At 43.6% G+C, this 24,733-nt stretch overlaps 1 protein-coding gene across 1 annotated transcript in view; it reads right to left on the bottom strand.

The window, feature by feature from the left end:
* Lrguk (leucine rich repeats and guanylate kinase domain containing) overlaps positions 1-8,648 on the bottom strand; it is a 113,721-nt gene extending 105,073 nt beyond the window's left edge. The window contains exon 1 of the mRNA XM_041675561.1: positions 8,361-8,648. Coding sequence (XP_041531495.1) covers positions 8,361-8,648 — 288 coding nt within the window. The remainder of the gene's footprint in view (positions 1-8,360) is intronic.
* Positions 8,649-24,733: the final 16,085 nt, after the last annotated feature.

Below are 24,733 nucleotides of genomic sequence, written 5' to 3'. Positions count from 1 at the left end.
CTCACTTCTCTACCTATAAACAGAAAGTATGTTTTTCTTTAAAGACGTTCTAGACACACCGTTCCTCCAAAGTAGGCTGCTTTTGGGGATATTGATTGTTTTGAGTTGAAGGCACTTGAAAAAAAAACAGTAAATGCAAGGGGAGGCTTTCTCCGAACTGCTTTTATCTACAGAGGCAGATCCTTCAAAAGGAACTCGATTGTTAGAAATCCCCTCCCCGGGAGTTTCATCAACTGGAGGAGATTGACCCTTAGCACAGGAGCAGAGAGAGACTGACACCACCATGAGGTGAGCTTTGTCACAGCCCCTCATGGCTCCCATCTATTCTAAGAGCCTGTGAATCCTGCCACAAAAGCATCTGCCCCCTCCCCGATCCCCACCCCCTTTAGTGACCTACATTCCCTCTACCCTTGTTCCCCTGTTAACATGGTGTGGAAGCACTCAAATCCCACATAAAAAATTTCCCAGGTCAGCTGGTGACTCCGTAGGTGGAGGCACTCACCTCCAGTCCCGAGGACCTGGGTTTCATCATCAAGAGCCACGTGGCAGAAGAAGAGAATCAGTTCCTACAATCTGCTCTCTGACCTCCACATGTGTGGCACACACTTGGATAAATCACTATAATCAATTTTTTGACATTCATTTATCTTATGTGTATGAGTGTTTTGCCTGTACATAAGTATGTGCACCACACACATCCCGTGCCCAAGGAGGACAGAAGAGGGTGTTGGAAGCCACGTAACTCAAGTTATGGATGGTTGTGAGCAACCAGCTGGGTGCTGGGAACCAAACCAGGGTCCTCTGCAAGTGCTCTAACTGATGAGTCCAGACCCTGTAAACATTTGTCTGTCTGTCTATTTATCTATCTACATATCTGTCTATCTATCTATCTATCTATCTATCTAGCATCTGTTTACCTGTCTTCTTATTTGTTTATTTTTATATGCATGAATGATTTATCTGCATGTATATGTCTGTGTACCATATACATACCTAGTGCCCATGCAAGTCAGAAAAGGGCTTTAGATTCCCTGGAGCTATGATGTGGGAGTGATTTCTTTCTAATCTGTTGCTTTCATTGGTTAATTAATAAAGAAACTGCCTAGGCCCATTTGATAGGCCAACCCTTAGGTGGGTGGAGTAAACAGAACAGAATGCTGGGAGAAAGAAGCTGAGTCAGGCAGTCGCCATGATTCTCCCACTCCAGACAGATGCAGGTTAAGATCTTCCCTGGTAAGCCACCTCGTGGGCTACACAGATTATTAGAAATGGGTTAGATCGATATGTAAGAGCTAGCCAATAAGAGGCTGGAACTAATGGGCCAGGCAGTGTTTACAAGAATACAGTTTCCGTGTAATTATTTCGGATAAAGCTAGCCATGCTGGCGGTCGGGCACTGGGAACGTAGCCCGGCCACTTGCATTACAACAGAGCTAGAGTTACAGATGGGGTTATGAGCCACAATGTGGGTGTTAGAAATCAAACCTGGGTCCTCTGGAAGAGCAGTCAGTGCTCTTAACCACTGAGCCATGTCAGTAGCCCCAACCCTTCCTTATTTGGTACTGGAAATCTAACTAAGTACTCATTGCTAGTGAAGTTGTGACTATTGGAGGAGAATCTACAACCAGCAATGTACTAACCCAGCAAAACCCCTATCAACAATCTATAAACACCTGTCCTTATACAACCACAGATACATACAGTCTTCACCCTTCACCATGGAGACCACCAAAAAAAAACTGTAATAATGAGTTTTGGGGGGTTGGTTTGCTTTTTTTCCAGACAGGGCTTCTCTGTATAGCTCTGACTATACTGGAACTCACTCTGTAGACCAGGCTAAGCCTCAAACTCTGAGAGTTCTGGGATTAAAGGCATGCACCACTACCACCCAGCCTGTGTAATAAATTTTTTAAAAAAATCTTTTCCTATGATATCTCCGATGGATGTAATATTAAAACCAATATGGCCATGTCCTAGTCTGTTAACCTGTCCATTGTCACTTTATTTCATAGGTCCAGCTATGAAAGCTAGAAGATTGGGAAGGTCATCATTTCTCTCCTATCCCTTCTTTTAATGTTTTAAAGAGAAAGAAAAGTAATATACAGAAAGCTCTTGGCACAGTGCCTGGAACACATTAAATGTTTCAATAAATGTCCTATGTGCCAATGTCCCATAGCTGTCTCACTGCTCACAAGTGGGGAAAGCATTCATGCCTATACATAAAATACTGCTGGCCTATGTAAAACATAGGAGGTAGTGGGGTGGAAGGAATGCTGCCTTCCTTCCGAACTTCCCACCCAGAGCTCCACAGGTCATCTGACCTCACCCCACTCCACTTCCGTACTTATTCCAGTAGGGAGACCTGCTTGTCACCATAGCTGTGGACATCAGGGTGGACACAAGTGCCAGCATTTTCTCAGATCCCTAAGGCAAGGCTCCACATAGTAAGCCCCTCTATAGCCTACTTTGTAATCCCAGGAACTGCCTTAGTCCAGACTCTTCCTGCTCCCCTATAGATATTGCTAGAACCCTACTATCCTCTCATCTAAATGTACGTGGTCACCAGGAACCGCTTATCAAGTGTGTGCCCAGGCAGGGCACGCAGCCCTCTACAGCCTACCCTACCTTAGGTACTTTTTCTGCTCTTGCCTGTAACCCCTGCGTGCAGCTGTACCGATCTCTGGATGTGACACTTTAGGTGCTAATTGCTGTCTTACTCTTATGTCACGCTGAGAGCAGGGACCATATGTCTTCAATCAGATTTTCATCTTCTATCTTAATAGCTGCTATCATTTATTACATCTGTAACTTCTGAGAGTCTACTCTAGCTACCAGATATTATATTGGAGACTTTAAAGTAGTCTCTTACTAAATTTGAAGTATCTAACTATCCCGCTGAACAGGCGTTATCGCACGCCTCGAGTTATTGGCAAAGGGTGTGTCAAATTTTGGGCCAAGACACGGTCAAAGTGTGCTTTCTATTAAACAATCACTCCATAAATGTTTGTTCAATAAGGCGAAAATCACTTAATAAGCTCTAGGTAGCTGTGTCAGAATGTCCTGTTGGCCTGGCGTCGGAGGAATAGCAAGAAACCCCCCCCCCCAGCTATAAACCCTCGCTGGGCCATAAGTGGCGAGCTATGAGTCACACCCAGCCCTAATCAATCCTTTGTGTTACAGATATCTTTTGTTGCCCTATGTGAATCTTTTTTTTCTTTCCTTTTTGAGATTGTTTTAAATTTTTTTTAAAAAAAGAAAACAAATTATCTTTTTTCATTTTACATATAAATCTCAATTCCCACTCCCTCTTCTCCTCCCATTCCCTCCACCTTCCACCCCACCCCAGCCCCACCCCACCCCCACTAAGGAGTGGTCCTTAGAGAGGATAAGGCACATTGCTTTGAGGAAGGACCTAGGCCCTTTGTACTACTATATCTAGGCTGAGCAAGGTATCCATCCAAAGAGAATGGGTTCCCAAAAAGCCAGTACAAGCAGTAGGGGTAAATCCTGTGCCACTACCAGTGGCCCCTCAGTCTGCCCCAGCCATACAACTGTCACCCACATTCAGAGGGTCTAGTTTGATCCTATGCTGGTTCCTTCCTTGTCCAGCCAGAGTTGGTGAGCTCCCATTAGTTCAGGTAAACTGTTTCAGGGGGTGTCCCCATCATGGTCTTAACCTCTTTGCTCATATTCTCACTCCTCCCACTCTTCGGCTGGACTTTGAAAGCTCAGCCCAGTGCTCTGCTGTGGATCTCTGCCTCTGTTTCCATCAGTTGCTGGATGAAGGTTTATGGTGACATTTAAGATCTAAGTACAGGGCAAGGCCAGTTCAGGCACCCTCTCCACTATAGTTTAGGGCCTTAGCTGCGGTCATCCTTGTGGATTCCTGTGAGTTTCTCTAGAGCCAGGTTTCTTGCTAGCTCCATAATGGTTCCCTCAATCAAAGTATCTCTTCCTTGCTCTCCGTCCCTGTTCTTACCCCATCTTGACTATCCCTTTCCCTCAAGTTCTCCCACTCCCTTTCTCCCCTTCTCCTCCCCTTCTACCCTCCCCTCCCCACCCCCATGATTCCAATTTTGTCAGGAGATCTTGTCTATTTCCCCTTCCCAGGGGGATGTATATACATTTTTATTGGGGTTCACCTTGTTGCTTAGCTACTCCAGGGTCATGGACTATAGGCTCGTTATCCTTTGCTCTACAGCTAGCATCCACTTATGAGTGACTGCATGCCATGTTCACCTTTCTGGATCTGGGTTACCTACTCAGAATGGCTTTTTTCTAGTTCCTCCATTTGCATGTAAATTTCAAGATGTCATTGTTTTTTTTTTTTTTTTTTACCACTGAGTAGTAAGTACTCCATTATGTAAATGTACCACATTTTCTTTATCCATTCTTCGGTTGAGGGGCATCTAGGGTTGTTTCCAGGTTCTGGCTATTACAAATAATGCTGCTATGAACATAGGTGAACAAATGTCCTTGTAGTATGATTGAGTATCCTTTGGGCATATGCCCAAGAGTGATATTGCTGGGTCCTGAGGTAGGTGGATTCCCAATTTTCAGAGAAACCACAATACTGATTTCCAGAGTGGTGGTACAAGTTTGCACTCCCACCAGCAATGGAGGAGTGCTCACATTACTCCACATCCTCTCCAGCATAAGCTATTGTTGATGTTGTAATCCTAACAAAATTAATCTATAAATTCAATGCAATCCCCAACACAATTCTTCACAGACCTTAAAAGAACAATAATCAACTTCATATGGAAAAACAAAAAACCCAGGATAGCCAAAACAATCCTGCACAATAAAGGAACTTTCAGAAGCATCACCATCCCTGACATCAAGCTCTATTATAGAGCTACAGTAATTAAAACAGCTTTGTATTGGCATAAAAACAGAATGGCTGACCAATGGAATCAAATCGAAGACCTGGATATTAATCCATATACCATGAACACCTGACTTTTGACAAAGAAGGCTAAAATTATACAATGTAAAAAGAAAGCATCTTCAACAAATGGTGCTGGCATAACTAGATATCAACATGCTGAAGAATGCAAATAGACCCATATCTATCCCCATGCACAAAACTCAAGTCCAAATGGATTAAAGACCTCAATATAAATAAATCCAGCCACAATGAACCTGATAGAAGACAAAGTGGGAAGTAGCGTTGAATGCATGGGCACAGGAGACTACTTCCTAAATATAACACCAGTAAGACAGACACTGAGAGCAACAATAAATGGGACCTCCTGAAACTGAGAAGCTTCTGTAAAGCAAAGGACACAGTCAATAAGACAATAAGGCAGCCTACTGAATGGGAAAAGATCTTCACCAACCCCACATCAGACAGAGGACTGCGCTCCAAAATGTATAAAGAACTCAAGAAATTAGAAATCAAAATTCTAAATAATCCAATTTAAAAAATGGGGTACAGATCTAAACAGAGAATTCTCAACAGAAGAATCTCAAATGGCCAAAAGATACTTAAGGAAATGTTCAACATCCTTAGCCATCAGGGTGTGCAAATCAAAATGACTCTGTGATACCATCTTACACCAGTCACAATGGCTAAGATCAAAAATGCCCTATGCAAATCTTGTCTGAGAGTTTCCCATGGATACAAAGCCGATGCAAAACTTGGTTAAGGAAAACCCGGAAAATTGTGGTGTACCTCATGAGTCAGGTATTTGCACTTGGCAGCGTATTTTTGAAAGCTGCATTCAGATTGTTTTGAGCATATGAAAATCTACTGGCTAAAGTGTAAACACAGAGCTAAGGGAAAGGGCTTCAGTCCACGGAGATTGGAGGTCCCTGCGGCTGCAAGTCCCTGCGGCTGCAAAAGCTAAGTTCATTCTAAAAGCGTCATGGAGTCTTCATTTCACCGACCCGCATGAACCTACACATCCGCACTGCGATACCTGTGACAGGTAGCAGTTAAAACATGGGAGTTACTATTATAGTATCAGGACTATATTGTGTCAAGTATTTAAAGTTTTATTAAGTTTTTATTTGTATGTGTGTTTGCACATGTCTGGATATCATAGGACAATTTGAGGAGCCAATTCTCTTCTTCCACCCACAGGGTCAAGGAATCGATTGAACACAGGTCATCAGGCTTGGCAGCAAGTATCTTTACCGGCAAAGCTTTCTCATGGGCCTTACGCTAAGCACTTTACTTACATATAGGATATCATTTAGTCCTCTTATGAGACAGCGATGACTAGCAAACCTGTATTTGAGGTTACTAGATAAGCTAAGTAACTTATTCAAAATCTTGCTACTAACAAAAGGTTAACCCAGGTCTCGACCATAAAGCCTTTCATCCCAAAGACAGTGGGTGCTTGCTCCAAGCAGCTGGTCTCAACTGCTTCTCTTAAATTCATTAGGGCTCCTGGAGTTTGAAGCTAGCTGCATTGTTGCTTATGACTACCACATTATTACCCATAAGATGTGGGAAATAAACCACTCAACACGAATGCACACTTCTTTATAACTCTTCAGTTCAGTTTATAACTTTTCATTCCACATTTTAAAGCCTAAGCCATACCATGAAAAGCCAAAGTCAGTATCAATACCTAGAATGTAACTAGAATACATAATAAACTTTTCTTTCTCAGTGTATTCACCGAACCAGCAAGGACGAACCAGTTGAATGGCCCCTTCTATGGCTTGTTAATGACGTGCTGAAGACAGATTAACGATGGCACTAATGAACCCAGAGCCAAGGAGCTTTTGCTAATTAGAATCATAAAGTATGCTGGTGGTTCATTTGTGAATTCCTCTGGGGTAGAAGGTGGTGGAAACCATACAAACATTTCAAAGGAGCAAAAACACCGCTGCATTTGTGGTAGTCACAAGCTGAAGGCAGCAAAATTAACCAACAAAGGAAGAATAAAATAAATAATGGTCTTTTGTTTGTTTAAGTTTGTTTTTATTCTTTTATTATTATTTTTAAGGCAGGGTGTAGACCACGATGACCTCTAACTCAGGACTACCTTCCTATCTCTACCTCCAGTGCTGGGAGTGTAGGTAGGCACACAATTTCTGGTACCCTTCTAAGGCCAACATCAAGCAAAATCAGGAGGGAACTAGACCACAAAGAGAGAAGTGTAAAAAGAGACAAAATGAGGGATGAGGGTGGGGGAAAATCAATCCAATATTCAAAGTGAACAAAAAGGCATTACAGACAAGAGCCCAAAGAAGAGCAGAATCAGAGTAACAGAAGGTTAGTGGAGGAAGAATAAGAAAATAAGACAAACCAGGAAAGGAGCTTATTCAAGGAATACTGAGAAGAAAAATGTTTGACATCAGGGAGAAAGGTGACTAGGAGATGACACAGAGGTCAAGAAGCTGAAGCGATTGATTTCTACGCCAAAGGAAAAGAAGGGGTCCAATAGAAAGGTAAGAATTGAAATTAAGAAAAATATTGATTCTGCGTAGCTAAAACAAAGAGAAAAGTGTGTGGGGGAGAGGAACAAATCAATTTATGATTTTGAAAAAAGAGCAATTATTAGAAGCCAATAGAAGGAAGAAGTGGAACGCAGTGAAAAAGGAGACTAGGGTAAGAAAAGGCAGCCAAGTGTGTGGGAATACAGTCAAGTGTTGAAAATGGGACTGGGTGAGTAGAGGGGAAAAGTATGTAGAAAACCAGCTAAGAGTTGGGAATGTTGAGAGCACTCCCACAACCCAAATATTCTCACGAGTGAGGGTAAGCTGTCTCTCTGATCATGCTATGGTTCCCTTCTTGACCAGGAAGTGTGGCGAGTGCTTTAGTAGGCTTATACCCTAGGAGATGCAATATGTAAAACTTTTAAGTTATTTGGACTTTGTCGGAGGATATGGATTATTTCAAAAAGGCAATTTTTCACCCTGGAGGAAGGAGGAAGGTGAGCCCACAACTGGGAAGAGTACAGAAGGACTTCAGTTTGGAGAGACACATTGGGGATATAAAAAAAACCTCTTGATGCTAAGGTAGCAACTTTAGCAAGGGGTAATTTTGAAAGCATTAACCCCATAACCTCCATACAAATAACACAGATAATTTTTCATAATGGCAATGGGTAATCTGACATATAAGAAATCACGAAAAGAAAGCAGATATTTAGAGGGTTTCTGTCCTCTCAAACCCCTGTGCCCCCACCCCGCTCCGACCCCAGAGAGGAGGTGAAGAACACCAGAAACAGAACAGAAATGAGCAGCAAAGAAAGTCCTCGCCATCTGGGAAAGGGGCGCCTGGCCAGAATGAGTGGGGTGCAGAAGTGCAGAAGCGAGCTGCAACGGAGGCAGCCAGGTTTGGAAGCTGGAGGAAGCCCGGGGCTGGGGTGAGGATGCAGATGGGAGTGGGAGAAGGCACACCTCCAAATTCAGCATTTCGGACTCCTCTGACTCTTCCGAAGATTCCTCTTCGCCCGGTGCGTCCGTCTCCGTTTCCTGAGAGCGGCGGATGAGCTGTTGGAGGAGGTGGGAGGAGGGGCTTTTGAAAGTCCCTCTTGTTCTCTGTCCCATGGGAAAAGAAGGCCATTGTGTCCGACGACGTTCTGCTGCGAGCGATAGTATTGCCTGGATTACAGCGCGAGGGGCGCCCAAGCCCTGCTGGAAAGAGGGCCCTTTCCCTCTCGAGGGACCTTTCTCGTAGGCAGCCATATTGTTTATATGCGTTACCTAGGAGATTGACGTCCTGACCAGCGGCGCCGCAAAGACTTCTGGGGGTTGTAGTCCCACCCTCCGGGCTCACTCAGGCTATTGGCATCTATGCGGGCAGTCACTTTTGCAGTACTTTTCCCTGCCGCTTCTTTTATTTTCCTCTCTTCCCTACGTTCAGTCGCTAGTTTTGTTCCTTTTGATTGTGTTTTTGTCCTCCTTTTCACTCCTTTTCTTTGTCTCCTACTGTCTGCCTTTGATGACATCATACAAGCATCTCCAGTCTTGTTTCATGCATACCATCGAACTTTGAAAGAGACTCAGTTAGTGTTTCTATTGCTACGACAAAGCACCATAACCAAAAGGCAAGTTGTGGGGGACAAAGGATTTATTTGGCTTACATTTCCATATTGTTGGTCATCACTGAAGGAAGTCAGGATAGTAAATCAAACCATAGGATTCTAGAGGCATGAGCTATGGAGGGGTGTTGCGTACTGATTTGTTCCCCATGATTTGCTCAGTCTGCTTTTTTATAGAACCCATGGCCACCAGCCCAGGGACAGCACCACCCACCATGGGCTGGGCCCTTCCCTATTGATCACAAATTGAGAAAAGAAAAGCCTTATAGCTGGATCTTCTGAAGGCATTTCCTCAACTGAGGCTCGTTCCTCTCTGATGACTCTAATTTGTGTCAAGCTGATGTAACACTAGTCAATACAGGAAGGATTTGGCATCCCTACTTCTGTCCGTGGGAAAACTAGTAAGGCTAGTTTAACACTACGCAGAGCTCGGCGGGAGGAGATGAGGGTGTAACGGAGATGACTTAGAAGACCTGACTCCACTCCTTTTCCTCGCATTGTGGATAATGAAGGGAAACTACCAATGACTTCTGAAAGCTCATCTGCAGTAATTTACATTCCTATCCATCTCTAAGCCTAGTCCTTGGGGGGAGGGAGGACTAGGGAGGGGAGGGAAGGGGAGGGAGGACGAGGGAGGGGAGGGGAAGGGACGAGAGGGTGCATCAGACTAGCAGTGTATCTGAAAGCCTCTGAAGAGCTATTAGCATCCCATAAATAACTGTATTGGTCAAGTGACCTGCATTGGTAATTATTTTCATCCTGTTGGATAGATCTCTTTATAAAATGTTCTTGCAGGATTTAAAGCATGGTTTTATGCTAGTGTGATTTGATGAAACCCAAATCCTATAGGCTTAAGCTCCACAAAACGGTGATAACTATTATTGCCGCAATGATGACAACAGAGATCCGTACAAGGAAGTTGTCCTCATCCTCTGGCCTTCCAGGGCCTTTTCTCCACGCTTCAGTGACAGCAGTTACAAATACAAAATGATCCCTGCCAATGGTTATCAAGAGAGAAGGAGAAAAAAATCCTTATGGGCACTATCCATTGACTATTATCTTTTTTAGTGCTTGAGGGACTATTAAAACTGACATAAAGCTTTCAAAATTACCTTCCTTCATTATCTTGTGCTCATAACTGGAAAGGACACAATGAAAATGTCTCTCTGCTAGGTTTGCCTTGCTTCTTATTCCTTTTTCTAGTAGGTACAGATCCTGACAAGGGATTTCTTTCCAACCTCATTGCCTCAGGGTCTGGTTCCACCTAACTAGGAAGGTTAGACAGTTTGCTCACCCCTTGCAGAAATTATAAAAATGTAAATCCTATGTGTGCTTCCAGTAACTTAACTAGCATTTACAGCGGGAAGAACTTTGCCAATGGCTACCTGTTGAGAAAAGTGGTAGATTCGTAGTCTATCAAAGTATATTCCAAAAAGATGTTTGTCATACAAACACTAGAGTGGAACACAGGGAAACACACTCTTCAAGTCAGTCGATAGGAGAATGCTAAAGATGGCAACTGTATTCAGAATCCATAACTGGTGCCAGAGAATTGTGTGTATTCTGTCAATCATATTTTGAATAAACACCGATTGGCCAGGCAGGAAGTATAGGCGGGTCAACCAGACAGGAAGTAGAGGCGGGGCGATGAGAACAGGAGAATTCTAGGAAGGAAGAAGCCAATTCCTTCCATTCCTGCCCAGACCATCGAAAGGCAAGCTGAGAAAGGTACCAAGCCATGTGGCTAACATAGATAAGAATAATGGGTTAATATAAGCTACCAGAGCTAATAAGTAATCTGAGCTAATGGATCAATCAGTTTTATAACTTATGGAGATCTCTGATTTTCTTTGGGACTTGCCAGCTGTGGGAACCAGGCGGGACAGAAACCCCAACAAGCCGGCCCTCATACAGAAACTCCAATGAGCAGGCCCACATGTTACAAATAAGAGAAGAAATTCTGATACAACTTTGCTAAGTCTACTGTTAGAAATAAATTTGAGGTTCCAAAGACAGAGACCATCACTACAATTGAAGTGTCTCAACAAGGCAAAACTTTACTCTTGTTCAGGAGGGTGAACTAGAAAGAACGAACACAGAGACACACAGAGACAGGAAGTATAGATGTGCTTATTTTGACTCAAGTGGTAACTGTATCTTTTCCCCATTGGCTGAGGTCTGACTTCAGACTCCCAACAGTGCATAGTTTTAAAAAAATTGGAGCAAGATAAATGAAGGTGCCAGGGGGGTCAAAGATTTTAATCTGAGAATGTGGAGAGGGTCTTTGTGTAAACAAAGGTTTTATTGGGTAAGGGGTACTAAAACGTTTGCATAAAAGTTATGGGAACTGGGTGGTGATGGCACACGACTTTAATCCCTGCACTTGGAAGGCAGAGACAGGAGGATTTCTGTGAGGTCAAGATCAGCCTGGTCTACAAAGTGAGTTCCAGAACAACCAGGACTACATGAAGAAACCCTGTCATGGAAAACAAAAAGTCTTACTGGGTGGGGAAGATAAAAGATCTGAATTTCTTGTCCTAAAACAAGTTTCATAGTTGCTCAATAGAAAAAAACTCTGTAATATTTCTTACAGAGACAAAACGGGTTAATCCCTACAACACAATAAAACCTAGTCTTTGGCATGTAATATTGCTATGCATTTGGTCTCTTCATTTCTTCATTTTCACAGCTACCTTTGTCTTCATGTGATGAATGGAGCCCCTGAGGTTCAAGGAAATTCAACAACTGGCCTAAGGTAGGTGTGTGTGTGTGCACGCATGTGCATGCTTGCGCAGAAAGCCTGATTTAGAGTGACCATCTCCACGGGCTGCCTTCAGTACAACTTTCTGCAGATGTAAAAAAGCAAGCAAGAAAGAAGGAAGGCAAAAGTAGAGGGACGGAGAAAGAGAGAGAGAGGGAGGGAGAAAGAAAGAAACAAAGAAAGAAAAGCTTCTCTGGAAGGCTGATCATAAGAAATTTACAGTCAGGTGGTGGTGGCACATACCTCTAATCCCAGCATTCAGGAGGCAGATCTCTGTGAGTTTCAGGCCAGCCTGATCTACAGAGCAAGTTTCAAGACAACCAGAACTGCTACACAGAGAAACCCTGTCTTGAAAAACAAAACAAACAAAATCCAAAAACAAAATAAACAATCATAAATAAATAAATCCTTTCAGTCAAGGTTCTTCAGTATAACTAAAGAATCCACAAATTCACTCCAAGAATCACTCTTCCATGTGGACTCAGGACACATTATACTGAGGAGGAACCAAAACATCTATCTGAAAACCAACTCCTTCCACAGAACGAACTGATGGTCCTCTAGGAGCAGTGACTGTCCTCAGACTGCCTACGCTTGAACTGCTTGGTGCTCACTAATGTGCCTGCCAAACTGGAATTATACTTATTGATGACTTAATTATAATTCTGTACACCAAAATGGAAGGTTTTGTCTTTATAAAATAAAGTAAGTTGACTTGACAGAGACTTAGGCATTTCTGGGAAGAGAGGATCTTAACGGAGAAATTGCCTCTATAAGACTGGTCCATAGGCAAGTCTGTGGGGTTCTGTCTTGATTGATGTGGGAGGTCCCATCCCATGAGGGAGGGTACCACTCCTGGGCAAGTGATCCTGAGTTGCGTATGCAGGCTGAGCAAAGTTTTCTTCCATGGCCTCTACTTCAGTTCGTGTCTCCTGGTTCCTTGCCCGGAATACCTGCCCTGACTTCCCTAAGTGGTGGAATGTGACCTGAGAAGCGGAAATAAACCTCTTTCTTCTCAACTTTGCTTTTGGTGATGGTGTTTTGCCACGGCAATAGCAGCCCCGAGATAACAGGTAAAGAGAACAGCACTAAGCAGAGGGTAGGCTGTGAGGGAACAGGGTATTTGTTGAAACTCTCAGTATAAAACACCAGTAATTACATCCGTGTATGCACAGCTTTTAATAAACCACAACTGTGAGAGATTGGGGGTGTGTGTGTGTGTGTGTGTGTGTGTGTGTGTGTGTAGGTGCCAAGGTCAGGGAAGTCTTGTGCTAGACCAAGGCAGTAGGACAGTCAGCTGGCAGCACAGGGTCTTCTGTTAGCTCTGTACCCTTCCTCACTGGGAGAAATGAGAACACAGATGGCACCATGACCCTTTAACTTCTCTCAAGGAGGCGCCCAGGGCAGGAAGCTGTTGGCAGAGAACCCAGTTAACCCCCTGTTGGACAGAGTTTGCTAATCCTGGCTCTGACTGCTTCCTGGCTTCCCCTCATTTTAATAAGTGCAGCTGGTGGTTCCCCCTTTCTGGATCTGGCACTCTAATGTAAGACATTACCTTGCTGGAAATAGAGAGAAGACAAGGTGGGTTCTCCACTGCCTAAATTTAAACATGGACGCAGGCCTGGAATGTGGGCCTTGAGCAAAGCAGAGGAAGTGGATCACCTTCTTCTCCGCACACCGCTCCCCTTTCCCCATTCTGTATTAGGGAAAGTGGTGCTTCCTGAGTATGTTAGGACCGAAACACTTTAAACTCAAGGTAATTGTGTGTTGGAGGGTACTATTTCTGGGTTTTAAAGATTTTATCTTAGGGTTTCTATTGGTGTGAAGTGACACCATAATCATGGCAACTCATAAAGGAAAACCCTTAATGGGGGCTGGCTCACAATTTCAGATAGCCCATCATGGTCATGGCAGGAACCGCGGCAGCATGCAGACAGACATAGTGCTGGAGAAGGAGCGGAGAGTTCTACATCCAGATTGGCAGGTAACAGAAAGAGAGAATGCCACAATGGGCCTGGCTTGAGCATCTGAGACCTCTAAGCCTGTCCCCAGTGACACACTTCCTCCCAAGGCCACACCTATTCCAACAAGGCCTCCTAAAAGTGCCACTCCCTATGGACCTATGGAGACCATTTTCTTTCAAACCACCACACGTTTCTTAACATTTATTTTATTTTGAAAGTTTTGTACATGAGTACTGTATTTACATTATTTCCTCCTCTCCCTCTCTCACCTCCAGTTCCCCCCAGGCCCTCAGCACTCCTCCTCAAATCCATGGCATCTTCTTCAATTATTTAATGTTTTACATATACACCTTTCTCTATAAATATAATAGGCAATGTGGATGGGAAAATCTCACAAGGCCCACTCTGAGATGAAGAGCTATAGGCAATTAATGGTTGCAGAGAGAGAGAGAGAGAGAGAGAGAGAGAGAGAGAGAGAGAGAATATGAGGGATGAATTTCCTGTGGTGGTTTGACTGAAAATATTCCCCCATAGGCTCTGGCATTTGAATACGTGGTCCCCAGTTGGTGGCCCTGTTTAGGTAGGTTTAGGAGGCATGGCCCTGCTGGAGGAAGTGAATTACTGGGAGCCGGACTTTGAGGTTTCAGAAGCCTGCTCTCTTTCTCGGTTGGCTCTCTCTGTGTCTTCAGTGTGGTTCAGGACATGAGCTCGCCACAGTTCTATCATTTTCCGGTGCTGCCACGATGGTGTGGGACTCTGAGCTTGGCCATGTCATTTGCATTGGTCAGCAGAACTTCAGCCAGTGTGGCACCAACAGAGGCTTGGGCATAACTGGCCATTAGGTTTCCTGTGACTACTGGCTATTCTGCGATTATCCTGTGGAATCACTTGGGGGAGTTACTGGACATCAAAAACACTGGCTTCAACATCTCCACGGTCTTAGCCACTGGCCTTCTGTCAATGGGTATGTGAATACGGGCAGTCTAGACCATCTGTACCAGAAGACTCGCCAGCCAATCCAGATTTATAGATCAAAAATGACCCAAAAGAACATTCCAGACAATTGAAAGAATCGTGGCGACACACATGTGGCTGTAAGCCACTGAGCTCTAGGGGTTTGAAAGGCAGCAGAAATTACCTTATACAAACAGCGTTTCTGTTGTCCACTGTCCTGTCCAACAAATTGAGATTAAGACCTTTATCTCATAAGTCTCACTGAAGTGACTAATCCCATATTAGCCTTGGATACTGTAGGCACTATCTTTTATACTAAATGCGTCTTTGCTAATATCAACTCCAAAAAGAAGCTACCCATCTTCCTAAGTGAATGAATTGGTAGTTGAGGTTCTTCAGAAAAATGGAATGGGTAATAAATATGTATGCCACATGCACATGAACACAGCACAGTTGTGCGTGTGCAAGATCTAGGTATGTTAATGAATTGATAGATAAAAATAAGAACTTAACTTGCACAGGTATGAAGCCTTTGAAGTCAACAACCTGCAGGCGACAAGCTAGAGACCCAAGGAGCAAGTGAAGCCCTTGGAGTATTTGAAAGTCTAAGAACCAAGGCTCCTGGTGGTGTAAGTTCAAGGACGGGGCAAATCAAAGTCCCGCTCAAATAGGCCATATAAGAAATCCCCTCCTACCCAGGCCTTTTGCCACATTCAGGTCTTCAGTTGGTTGAACACACCCGCATGCTGAAGAAGGCAGTCTGTGCTGCACAGCCCACCGATTCATGAATTCATCTCATCCGGCAACACACTCACAGATCCACATAGAAAAGCATTTGACCAAATATCTATGCGTCCCATGGCCCAGCCAAAACAGAAAAATGGCTAACCTCGCAAGCGCAGCTCTGAGTAAATGACGGAATTCATGAGAGGGGAAGAACCTGACGTATCTGCTGCTCTAGTGGCCTCCTTGCCGACCAGCTAGGCTCAAAGATGTTTTGCCTGAACACTCTGCCATTTCCTGCACCACAATATACATAACACTCCTGCCTTTCTTTAGGTTTCTGAAGATGCAAACCACTATCAATATTAACAGTCCTAGGACTGTATCACTTAGTTACCTTTATCACCATTATAACCAAAGTACCTGAGAGAAGCAACTTAAAGGAAGAATCTTGGCTCGTGTTTTCGGAGGGTTTATTCAATCCCTGGTTGTTAGGTCCCATGCACTTAGTGGTAGAAATGTTATGGGTACAAAATTACCTAGGAGAAGACAGCTTGTTTCTTCATGGCCAAACAGAAAATGAGAGTGAGAGACAGGAAAGGGACCAGGAACAAGGTACCCTAAGACACCTATTCCCAGGGACCTGCTTTTTCCAAATAAGTCTCACCTACTAAAAGTACTAGAACATCCATCCCCAAATCTTGCCACTATTTGAAGACTGAACAGTCAAAGCATTAGCCTGGTGTTACGTGCGGGGGGGGGGGGATTTATATGCACACCATAACTAAGATGCACACAGAATAAATAACAATAAGAGCCATGCTTGGAGAGGAGAGGTGTTAAGAGTTCTTACTGTTCTATCTGAGAACATAAGTTCGGCTCTCAGAACCCACACTGGAGAGCTCACAATTGCCTTTCTACCTCCAGCTCCATGGGATCCGAGACCCTCTCTGGTTTCCAGAAGCACCTGCATGGCAGACTTTCCAACAGACACAGCTACATAAATAAAAATAAGTCTCAGAAGAGCCATGCTTGCATGGAGAAATACAACAGAAAACAGGCAACCTGCACTTCTTTTTCCCTTCAAATTACACATTAGGATTTCAAAAAGAAAATGGATGATTCGGAGAGATGCCTGACCCCGGGCTGTGCCGTAGGGTCTTGGTGAGTCAGAGGACATTACATTGCCAGCATACATTTGCAGCGAACAAAAATCTGCAGCCATCAGAGTAGATAGAAGCCTGGCCATGGCCCTTCATTGCCCTTAGATACCCAAGTGGGAAAATTTGTGTTTGAATTATTTATCTGATTTATAAAGAGATGTGCAGACACGAAAAAGCTCTGGGTATGCATAATATTTTCGTTATAAATAACTAGAGGCTTAGGGTATTTTTCAAAGTTCATTAATTATTGAGACTGCCTCTAGCAGCTCTCGTTGGCATGGTTTGATTTTTTTTTTTTTTGTTCCTGGCCAAATAAAAAGTACTCAAGAGTCCAGCATGACCGAACTTATTTAGGAAGTAATTTATGGCCTCTTCAAAATTCTAAATAAAAATCATTTTGGAGAAATTGAATTTTGCCTCTTTCGATACTAAGCAGCTCTTCGTAGTATGCTTTAAAGAAACGTGGGGTTTATCATGTGAGCATCTTTAAGTGTGCACTTCACTGGCATCCATGCATTTGCGCTGCTGCAGCACCATCAGCACCATCCATCTCCCGAGCGCTCTCATCTTCCCAAGCTGAAGCTCTATACCAATTAGGCAACGATCCCATTTTCTTCATCCTACTTTCTGTCTCTGGGAATTTAGTGCTGTGATGGTTAATGTGGTCAACTCAACAGGCTCCAGACTCACTGAAAAGACAGCCCTCTGGGTGTGTCTGTAAGGTGATTATCTAGAGTCGGATAACTGAGGTGGAAGGACCCACCCTAATTGTGAGAGGTACCATTCTATGGGTTAGGGGCCTGGACTGAATAAAAGGAGGGAAAGAGAGCTAAGCACAAACACTAATCTCTCTCTGCTTCCCGACTATGTGTGGATGCAATGTGACCAGCTGCCTTGAACATGGCAGAGGGCACAGCTGCCAAAGCAGGGGACAGAGAGCTGACATCCTCAACTCTGTGCACAGAGCAGGGAGAGCTAACTGTAAGTGGTGTGCTGCTTTTAATCTCAAAGCCCACCCCTAGTGACACAGTTCCTCCAGTGAGGGTAGAGTACTCAAGTCTCCCAAAAAGCATCATCAAATGGGGACCGAGTGTTCGATGCACGGGCCTACGGGGGGCACATTTCTCATTCAAACTACCACAAATTGCTTCTACTTAAAGACTGTGATGAAGATGGGTTGGCCAAGATCTCTTCAAGATCCTAGCATGAATGAGAAGTGCAATTGCCAGACCACACGTAATTACACGAACACAATCCTAACCAAATTGCACAAGATTTCCAATTTTTTTATTTACTTATTTTATGTGCAAGAGTGTTTTGTTTCCATGTATTCTTGCATCACATGTGTGCTTGGAGTTCAGAAGAGGGCGCTGGATCTCCTGGAGCTTAAGACATCACAATAGTGATGAGTTATCATGTGGGCGCAGGGACTCAGACTTGGGCTCTCTGGAAGGGCATCAAGTGCTCTCAACCACCGAGCCTTCTCTCCAGCCTCAAGTTTATAAATTTTCTTAACATCTTCACCAATGCTTATTATTTTCTATTTCCCTTGCAGCAATCCTAAGGAGTATGAAGTTGTATCAGATTGTGACTTTGATCTAATTTTCTTAATGAGTGCTGGTACACAATAATTTTTTGTGCTTATTGGCCATGTATAGATCTTCCTTGGCAAAGCGTTTTTTCAAATCCTTTCCATTTTTAAATTTGGTTTTTCTTTTTAGTTCTAGGATTTCTTTATATAGTTTTATACTAACTCTTGGCAGATCTATGGTTTGTGAGCACTTCCTTCTAGTCAGTGGGTTTTGTTTTTACCCATAGATTACATCTTTTGAGGTGGAATAGTGTTTTTTTGGGATGGCGGTATTCCCCATAGTCTACTTTATCTACTTTTACTTTGTTATCTGTGTTTTTAATGTCATATTCAGAAAAAGAACTGCCAAATCCAATAACACAAAGATTTGTCTCTTTCTATTTAAAAATTTCAGTTTCAACTTACATAATTGACAACAATCCTGTATAGCTCGGCTATACATTTTGTCAGACATTGAAGGTATATGAAATGATCACCATGGTCAAGCTTATTAGCACATCCACCGCTTCCAATAGTTATTTTGCTTTCCTTTTGTCCTTCCTCTCCCCCCTTCCCATTTCTGTGTGTATGTACATAACAGCTACCTTCTACTCTTTTAAATTGCAAATTTAAAAATGTGATACAGTTTTATTAACTACGATTGTCATATTATATGTTAGAATACTAGAACTTATTCATCTTGCCTGAAACTGTACCCTGTGACCTGCATCCCTCTTCTTGCCCTCTCCCTAAAGCCCATGAAAATGGCCATTTAACTCTGTTAGTTTGATTTGATTTCTTGAAAGTCACCATATGAGATTGTGCATAATTTGTCTTTCAATGTCTAACCTATTTACTCCAGATTCACCCATGGTATTGATTGTGGGTATTATGTGTGTATGTATGTATGTAAGTATGATGTGTATATATGTCATAGTTTACTTTGTTCATTCTGGTCATATGTTAGTTTTAATATTAAACAATACTTGCCAGCAACCTTAGCCCTGACCTTCCCTCCTTAATAGTCAAATTCTCTACAGAATTCTGAGCAAGTCTAATGCTTCCTGCCAGGCCCTGCCTGATAGGAATGCTAAGTGAACATAAACATAAACATGGTGTTTGAAAGGAGTCAGGGGAAGTAATTAGTCCAAAGAGATATTCACCCTGGCACTTGACATCCTGTTTTGAAGCTGTGGGTTTAGTGACAGAGGCCAGAAATCACCTCTTTATTTTTTCCTTCCTCCTCTTCTTCCTCTGTTGCAAGGAGAGGGCCCGCTTGTTCATCCCGACCACCTGGCTAGCTTACACCTAAAATAACCACACAGAAACTGTATTCATTAAAACACTGCTTGGCCCATTAGTTCTAACTTCTTATTGGCTAACTCTTACATCGTAGTTTTACCCATTTCTATTAATCTGTATATCACCACGTGGCAGTGGCCTACTGGGAAAGATTCGGCATGTCTGTCTCTGGTGGCTCCATGGTGTCTCTCTGTCACTCCACCTTTCTTCCTCCCAGCATTCAGTTCTGTCTTCCCTGCCTACCTAAGTTCTGCCCTATCAACTAGGCCAAGGTGGTTTCTTTATTCATTAACCAATACAAGCAACACATAGGCAGAAGGACCTCCTACACCATTCCTCCTCCTTTTCCTCTTCTACATTTAGCGACTATGTACGTGTGTGTGTGTGTGTGTGTGTGTGTGTGTGTGTGTGTGTGTGTGTGCATGTCCCTCCTGTAGCACATATGTGGCAGTGAGAGGACAATTTGTGTGACTCTGTTCTTTCGTTCCACGTGTGGATCCTGGGGCTCAAACTCGGGTCCTGGGGTGTGGTAGGTGTGTCCACCTGCTCGGCCATCCCACTTGTTTTCTTTCTTAATCCTTTCTCTTCTTTTTCTCCTCTCTTTCTGTCTCTTCTTTTTATTTCTTTGCATGGGGGAAAGCACCAATGGAGAAGTAAGGAATGGGAGACACTAATGTTTTCCTTTTCTTATTGTATTGAGTTACATAAGGTCGCTTCCGTGTAAGTATCTAATATTTTTCCTTGTGATGGCTAAGATTTCAAAGGGAAAACATAATATGAAAGAGTGAGCGCCCCTGGTGAGCACTGATTAAAGTACTTATTAAAAGCTGGCTAATAATAAGATTTTATACTATCCGAGATCTGATGCAATTAAAAATAACACACAGGCTTCTTGGATTAAGCATCAGGCTGGAGTGTGGCTCCCAAGTCCAACACTTACCCAGCATGCCCAAGCCCTGGCTCAAATCCTAGCACCAAGTGGGGTTTGGGAGAGTGAGGTTTTGGTTTGTTTTTTTTTTTTTTTTTTTTTTCCAAGACAAGATTTCTCTGTAGCTTTGGAGCCTGTCCTGGAACTAGCTCTGTAGACCAGGCTGGTCTCGAACTCACAGAGATCCGCCTGCCTCTGCCTCGCGATGACTGAGATTAAAGGTGTGTGTCACCACTGCCCAGAGAGAGTGAGGTTTTAATCATTGTTTATATACCACTCAGGCATGGAAATATGTTCACAAATCAGGCATGAAAGGCCAACTCGTGGCTGGGTTACATTACATTATATGTCCTATCAGAATGCAGGGGTCTCTGCAACCATCACGGCCAGCAGAGTAATGATCAGAGAGACGCAAGAAGGTAGCTCAGTTCAACGCGGCTAAGCAGCTGGTTCAAACTTTGGGAGTCTGGCCCTAAGTAGTTTATTCTGGACATATTCTAAGCATGGGACACCTTGGAGGAAATTTTCCTGGTGATCATTGACTCACTCCCGTGAACACAATAAAGCTTACGATGTGACCACATCAGAACTCTCTGTAAAGTTCACGTGATGTCGTCCATGACGATGGGTTCTATAGATTGACAAGCTCATGATAAAGATCGGAGGGGCAGGAGGGAGATATCCAGTGTGGTCTTGACCATACAGATACAGAAAAGGTTCCCAGGCTATCAACCAAGTCCCCTCCCAGCCTTCTGCGGAAATAAAAGATTATCCACACTCCATTCGCGGTGACAACCCTGCGTGTTTAACAAGCCTGGCTCCCCTAGTGCTTATCTGTGAGCACAGGAAATGCTCTGCCTCCCCCGTCAGACATCACAGGCAAAGACGGCATCAATCTGGGACGGCCTGGCTCATTCAGTCTTGCTCATTTCGTCAACCTTCTCACAGGGGCTATGGCATCTTCTGGTTCATGTCTCTCCTATGCATGTGAACTGACTAACTGGGCATCAGTCAGGCCATTCACGATCAGGCCTGCCTCGGTTAGTGATCAGGGTGACTAAGTTAGTCTAAAATGAAATTAGAACTAAATCATAGCATAAGTCACATCCAGAAGCTTCTAACATGAGGCTGACTCCTGGGCACACCTGTAGACAGAACTGCAGCATCCGCCGTGCCTAGCAGCCGTGCTGATTGCTAACTCAGTCCTATGATGCATGTGACTCCCACCCTCATAGACAACCTCACCATCTCCAGTAACAGCAATCAAAACCACACGGCTGAGTCAAACCTCAGATGGTATATTAGTTACTTTGCTTGCTGTGGTTATCAAATGCTTGACAAAAGCAGCTGAAGAGAGGAGGGATTTATCTTGGCCACTGTGGCAGAAAAGGATGGCAGTAGAAAGTTCCAGGGTGCAGGGACATGCAGGGCTGGTCTTACCCCTTCAGTAAATCATCTCTGGAAACATCTTCACAGATAAACACCCAACGTTATAGCTCCTTTTTCAAAAAAAACAATCTCTCTCTCTCTCTCTCTCTCTCTCTCTCTCTCTCTATATATATATATATATATATATATATATATATGTATGTATATATAATGTGTACTGGTGTTTTGTCTGCATATACGTCTGTGCGTACAGTTCCTGAGGAGCCCAGAAGAGGGAGCAGATCTCCTGGGACTGGAGTACAGACAGTTGTGAGCTGCCTTGTGAGAGCTGGGAACTGAACCCAAGTCCTTTGGAAGAGCAGCCTGTGCTCCTAACCACTGAACCATGTCTCTAGCCCCATGATGTAGCCCCTTAAGGCACTAGGCATTTCGACTCCAATCAAGCTGACAGCCAGAATCACCTGTCCTTAATGGAAATAACCTACCATGTGCGGGACATTTTGTAAGCCTAACTAACCTCTTCCAAAAGTTACATGAGTAAATCTTAATCCTTTGATCTCTCCAAAATTATTCACTCCTTTAAAAAAAATTTAATAGCTACGAATCACAGTTTAAAAATCGTATCCCTGACCACTAAGCTCCTCCTTACTCAAATAATGATTTAAAGTAAGAGAAGACTTCTGAGTTTGATTCATATCTACCCATCTGACCATTTCTCAAAGGAGCTGCCACATCGTCTTAGATAAATCCTAAACAATATTTTACATTTTCATTATGCTTGTTTTTTAAAATGAAAATAAAAAGACAAAGTATTTTTCACTGTGGCAATAAAGCTGCACCGGCAGAGAATTGGATGTCACGGGCGTCGGGAGCAGTCACATTATTTAGCTGATGAATTAATGGGAGCTTGTGGAGAGGAGGTAGGGTTTTAAGTTAAAGCTGCATAACAATTAGACTTTGGTGTCATTAAAATTCCACTTTCGGCTGCTACTAATTTTCTTTCGGCCGCAGAAGACATTAGTTTTCCTGAGTAAAGAGGGAAAGAGACCTATATTGTTTTACAACTGTCCCCACCCAAAAGGCTGCCATTACAGTGATGTGGTTGTCATCTGAACTGCCCAGACAGGAAAAGACACGCACAAAGAGAAGATGGGAGAATATGAGAACCGTCATCTGGGCAGGGTGAGCTAACTCAGCCATGCTGTCTCCAGGGGTCAGACAGCAGATGAGAGGCACCCAGAAGGACCAAGGGGAGGTGGTGCTTGCCAAGAATGCCAGCCACAGGGGAGGTGGACAGAGCAAGAGAATGGCAAAATAAAGGCCAGCCTGGGCTACTTACCACGACCCTGCCTCAAAGCAATAAAACCAAGCCAAAAGCACCAACAGCAGACCTCTGCCTCTGCGAATACCAGCAGAGTGCCCTGTACTCTGTCTGTCTGTCTGTCTGTCTGTCTGTCTGTCTGTCTATTTATCTCTCTATTTATCTATCAAAGTATCTAGGGGCTGGAAAGATGGCTCAATGGTTAAGAGCTCTGGCTGCTCTTCCAAAAGACCTGGCTTCAATTTTTAGCACCTATATAGTGGCTTACAGTCATATGTAATTCCAGTCTCAGGACTTCTTCAGGCAGCAGGCATACACATACATGTAAGCAAAACAGCCTCACATATAAATATGTACATAAATACATAAATAAGGAAATGTCGATTGGTGTGGTGGCACTTGCCTTTAATCCAAGCACTCAAGTGACAGAAGCAGGTGGGGCTCTATGTGTTTGAGGCTAGCCTGCTCTATAGAGTGATTTCCAGGTAAGTCAAGGTTTTTCCAAAAGCGTAGTGAGAATGTATCTCAAAAAAATTTATCTATAAATCATATCTATATAAAATCTATCTTATCTAGATAATCAATCTATATCCTCCCCACATCCACCACAGACATTCTCACCATGGGTCGAGGGACCATGGACTGAATTCTCTGGAAATGTGAGCCCAAACAACAACCCCTTGCTCTTTCGTGTTATGTCAGGTATTTGTTGTTACCATTGTAAAAAGTTTACCCCTTTATGGAACTATAAGTTGTTTAATGTGTTTCTCCTGAAAATAAGTCAGAGATGTCACCCTACTGGCCTACTGTAAAACAATCCCTAAAACAATAGGTCCCAAAGGATTAAGATTTCACGAGGAATCGGGAACTCAGGAGGCAAAATCTAACGTCTGTATCCGCATGTGGAAGACAGAGGAGGTCATCTGTGTCTTGCTTACTACCTCCTTCCTCTGAGACAGGATCCCTCCTAGAGCCTGGGTGATCAGAAGACTCACATGCTTCTCCTCTCTCCAGCCCCACAGCACTGGAGTTCAGGTGCTCCTGCCATCACACCCCTGATTTTTTCACATAAGTGCTGGGATTTGAACTCAGATCCTTGTGCCTACACAAGGACAGTCAGCTGCTGAACAATCTCTCTCTAGCCCTCCTTTGTTCTTGAAGTTCATGGAGACTAAACTCTCCCTGTTCATATGCTGTGACTCATTTTGTTTTCTCTGAAGCATGGGGTGGGAGGTGGGGGGGCAGGAGATGCTTGTTCATCAGCCATAGTACTTCGTGGGTCAGCAAAGTTTTGAGTTTTGTCAAGGAGCCTCAGGAGAAATGATACAACAACTTCAAGATGGGGAAGTTTCCCTGATGGAAGAGCGTGTTCCTCCTCAGAGGCATTATTTCCTCCCACTGGTTTAGCAACCTAGCTTCTAAGCTCCTCGAACTCACTAGCTACTTTCTTAGTCACAGGATGGGCTTTGGGTCCACAGGAGGTCACCTGGGATTCTGAAAATGGCTGCCTTTGTTTAGGCCAAAGGCTGGCTTGGATCTTTCATCATGTCCCTTGGTGGTAACTGCCTTTGGATATTTCCAGGGCTTAAACAGTGACTTAAGCTATTTTGCCTTCTTTTTTCCTACTCTGGCACAGTTAATCACTTCCTATTCA

The sequence above is a fragment of the Microtus oregoni genome, unplaced genomic scaffold, assembly GCF_018167655.1.
Source record: "Microtus oregoni isolate MIOR12 unplaced genomic scaffold, Mior012 000026F_ref0000081, whole genome shotgun sequence".
Classification (NCBI taxonomy): domain Eukaryota; kingdom Metazoa; phylum Chordata; class Mammalia; order Rodentia; family Cricetidae; genus Microtus; species Microtus oregoni.
This window is presented reverse-complemented; position numbering and strand designations above follow the sequence as displayed.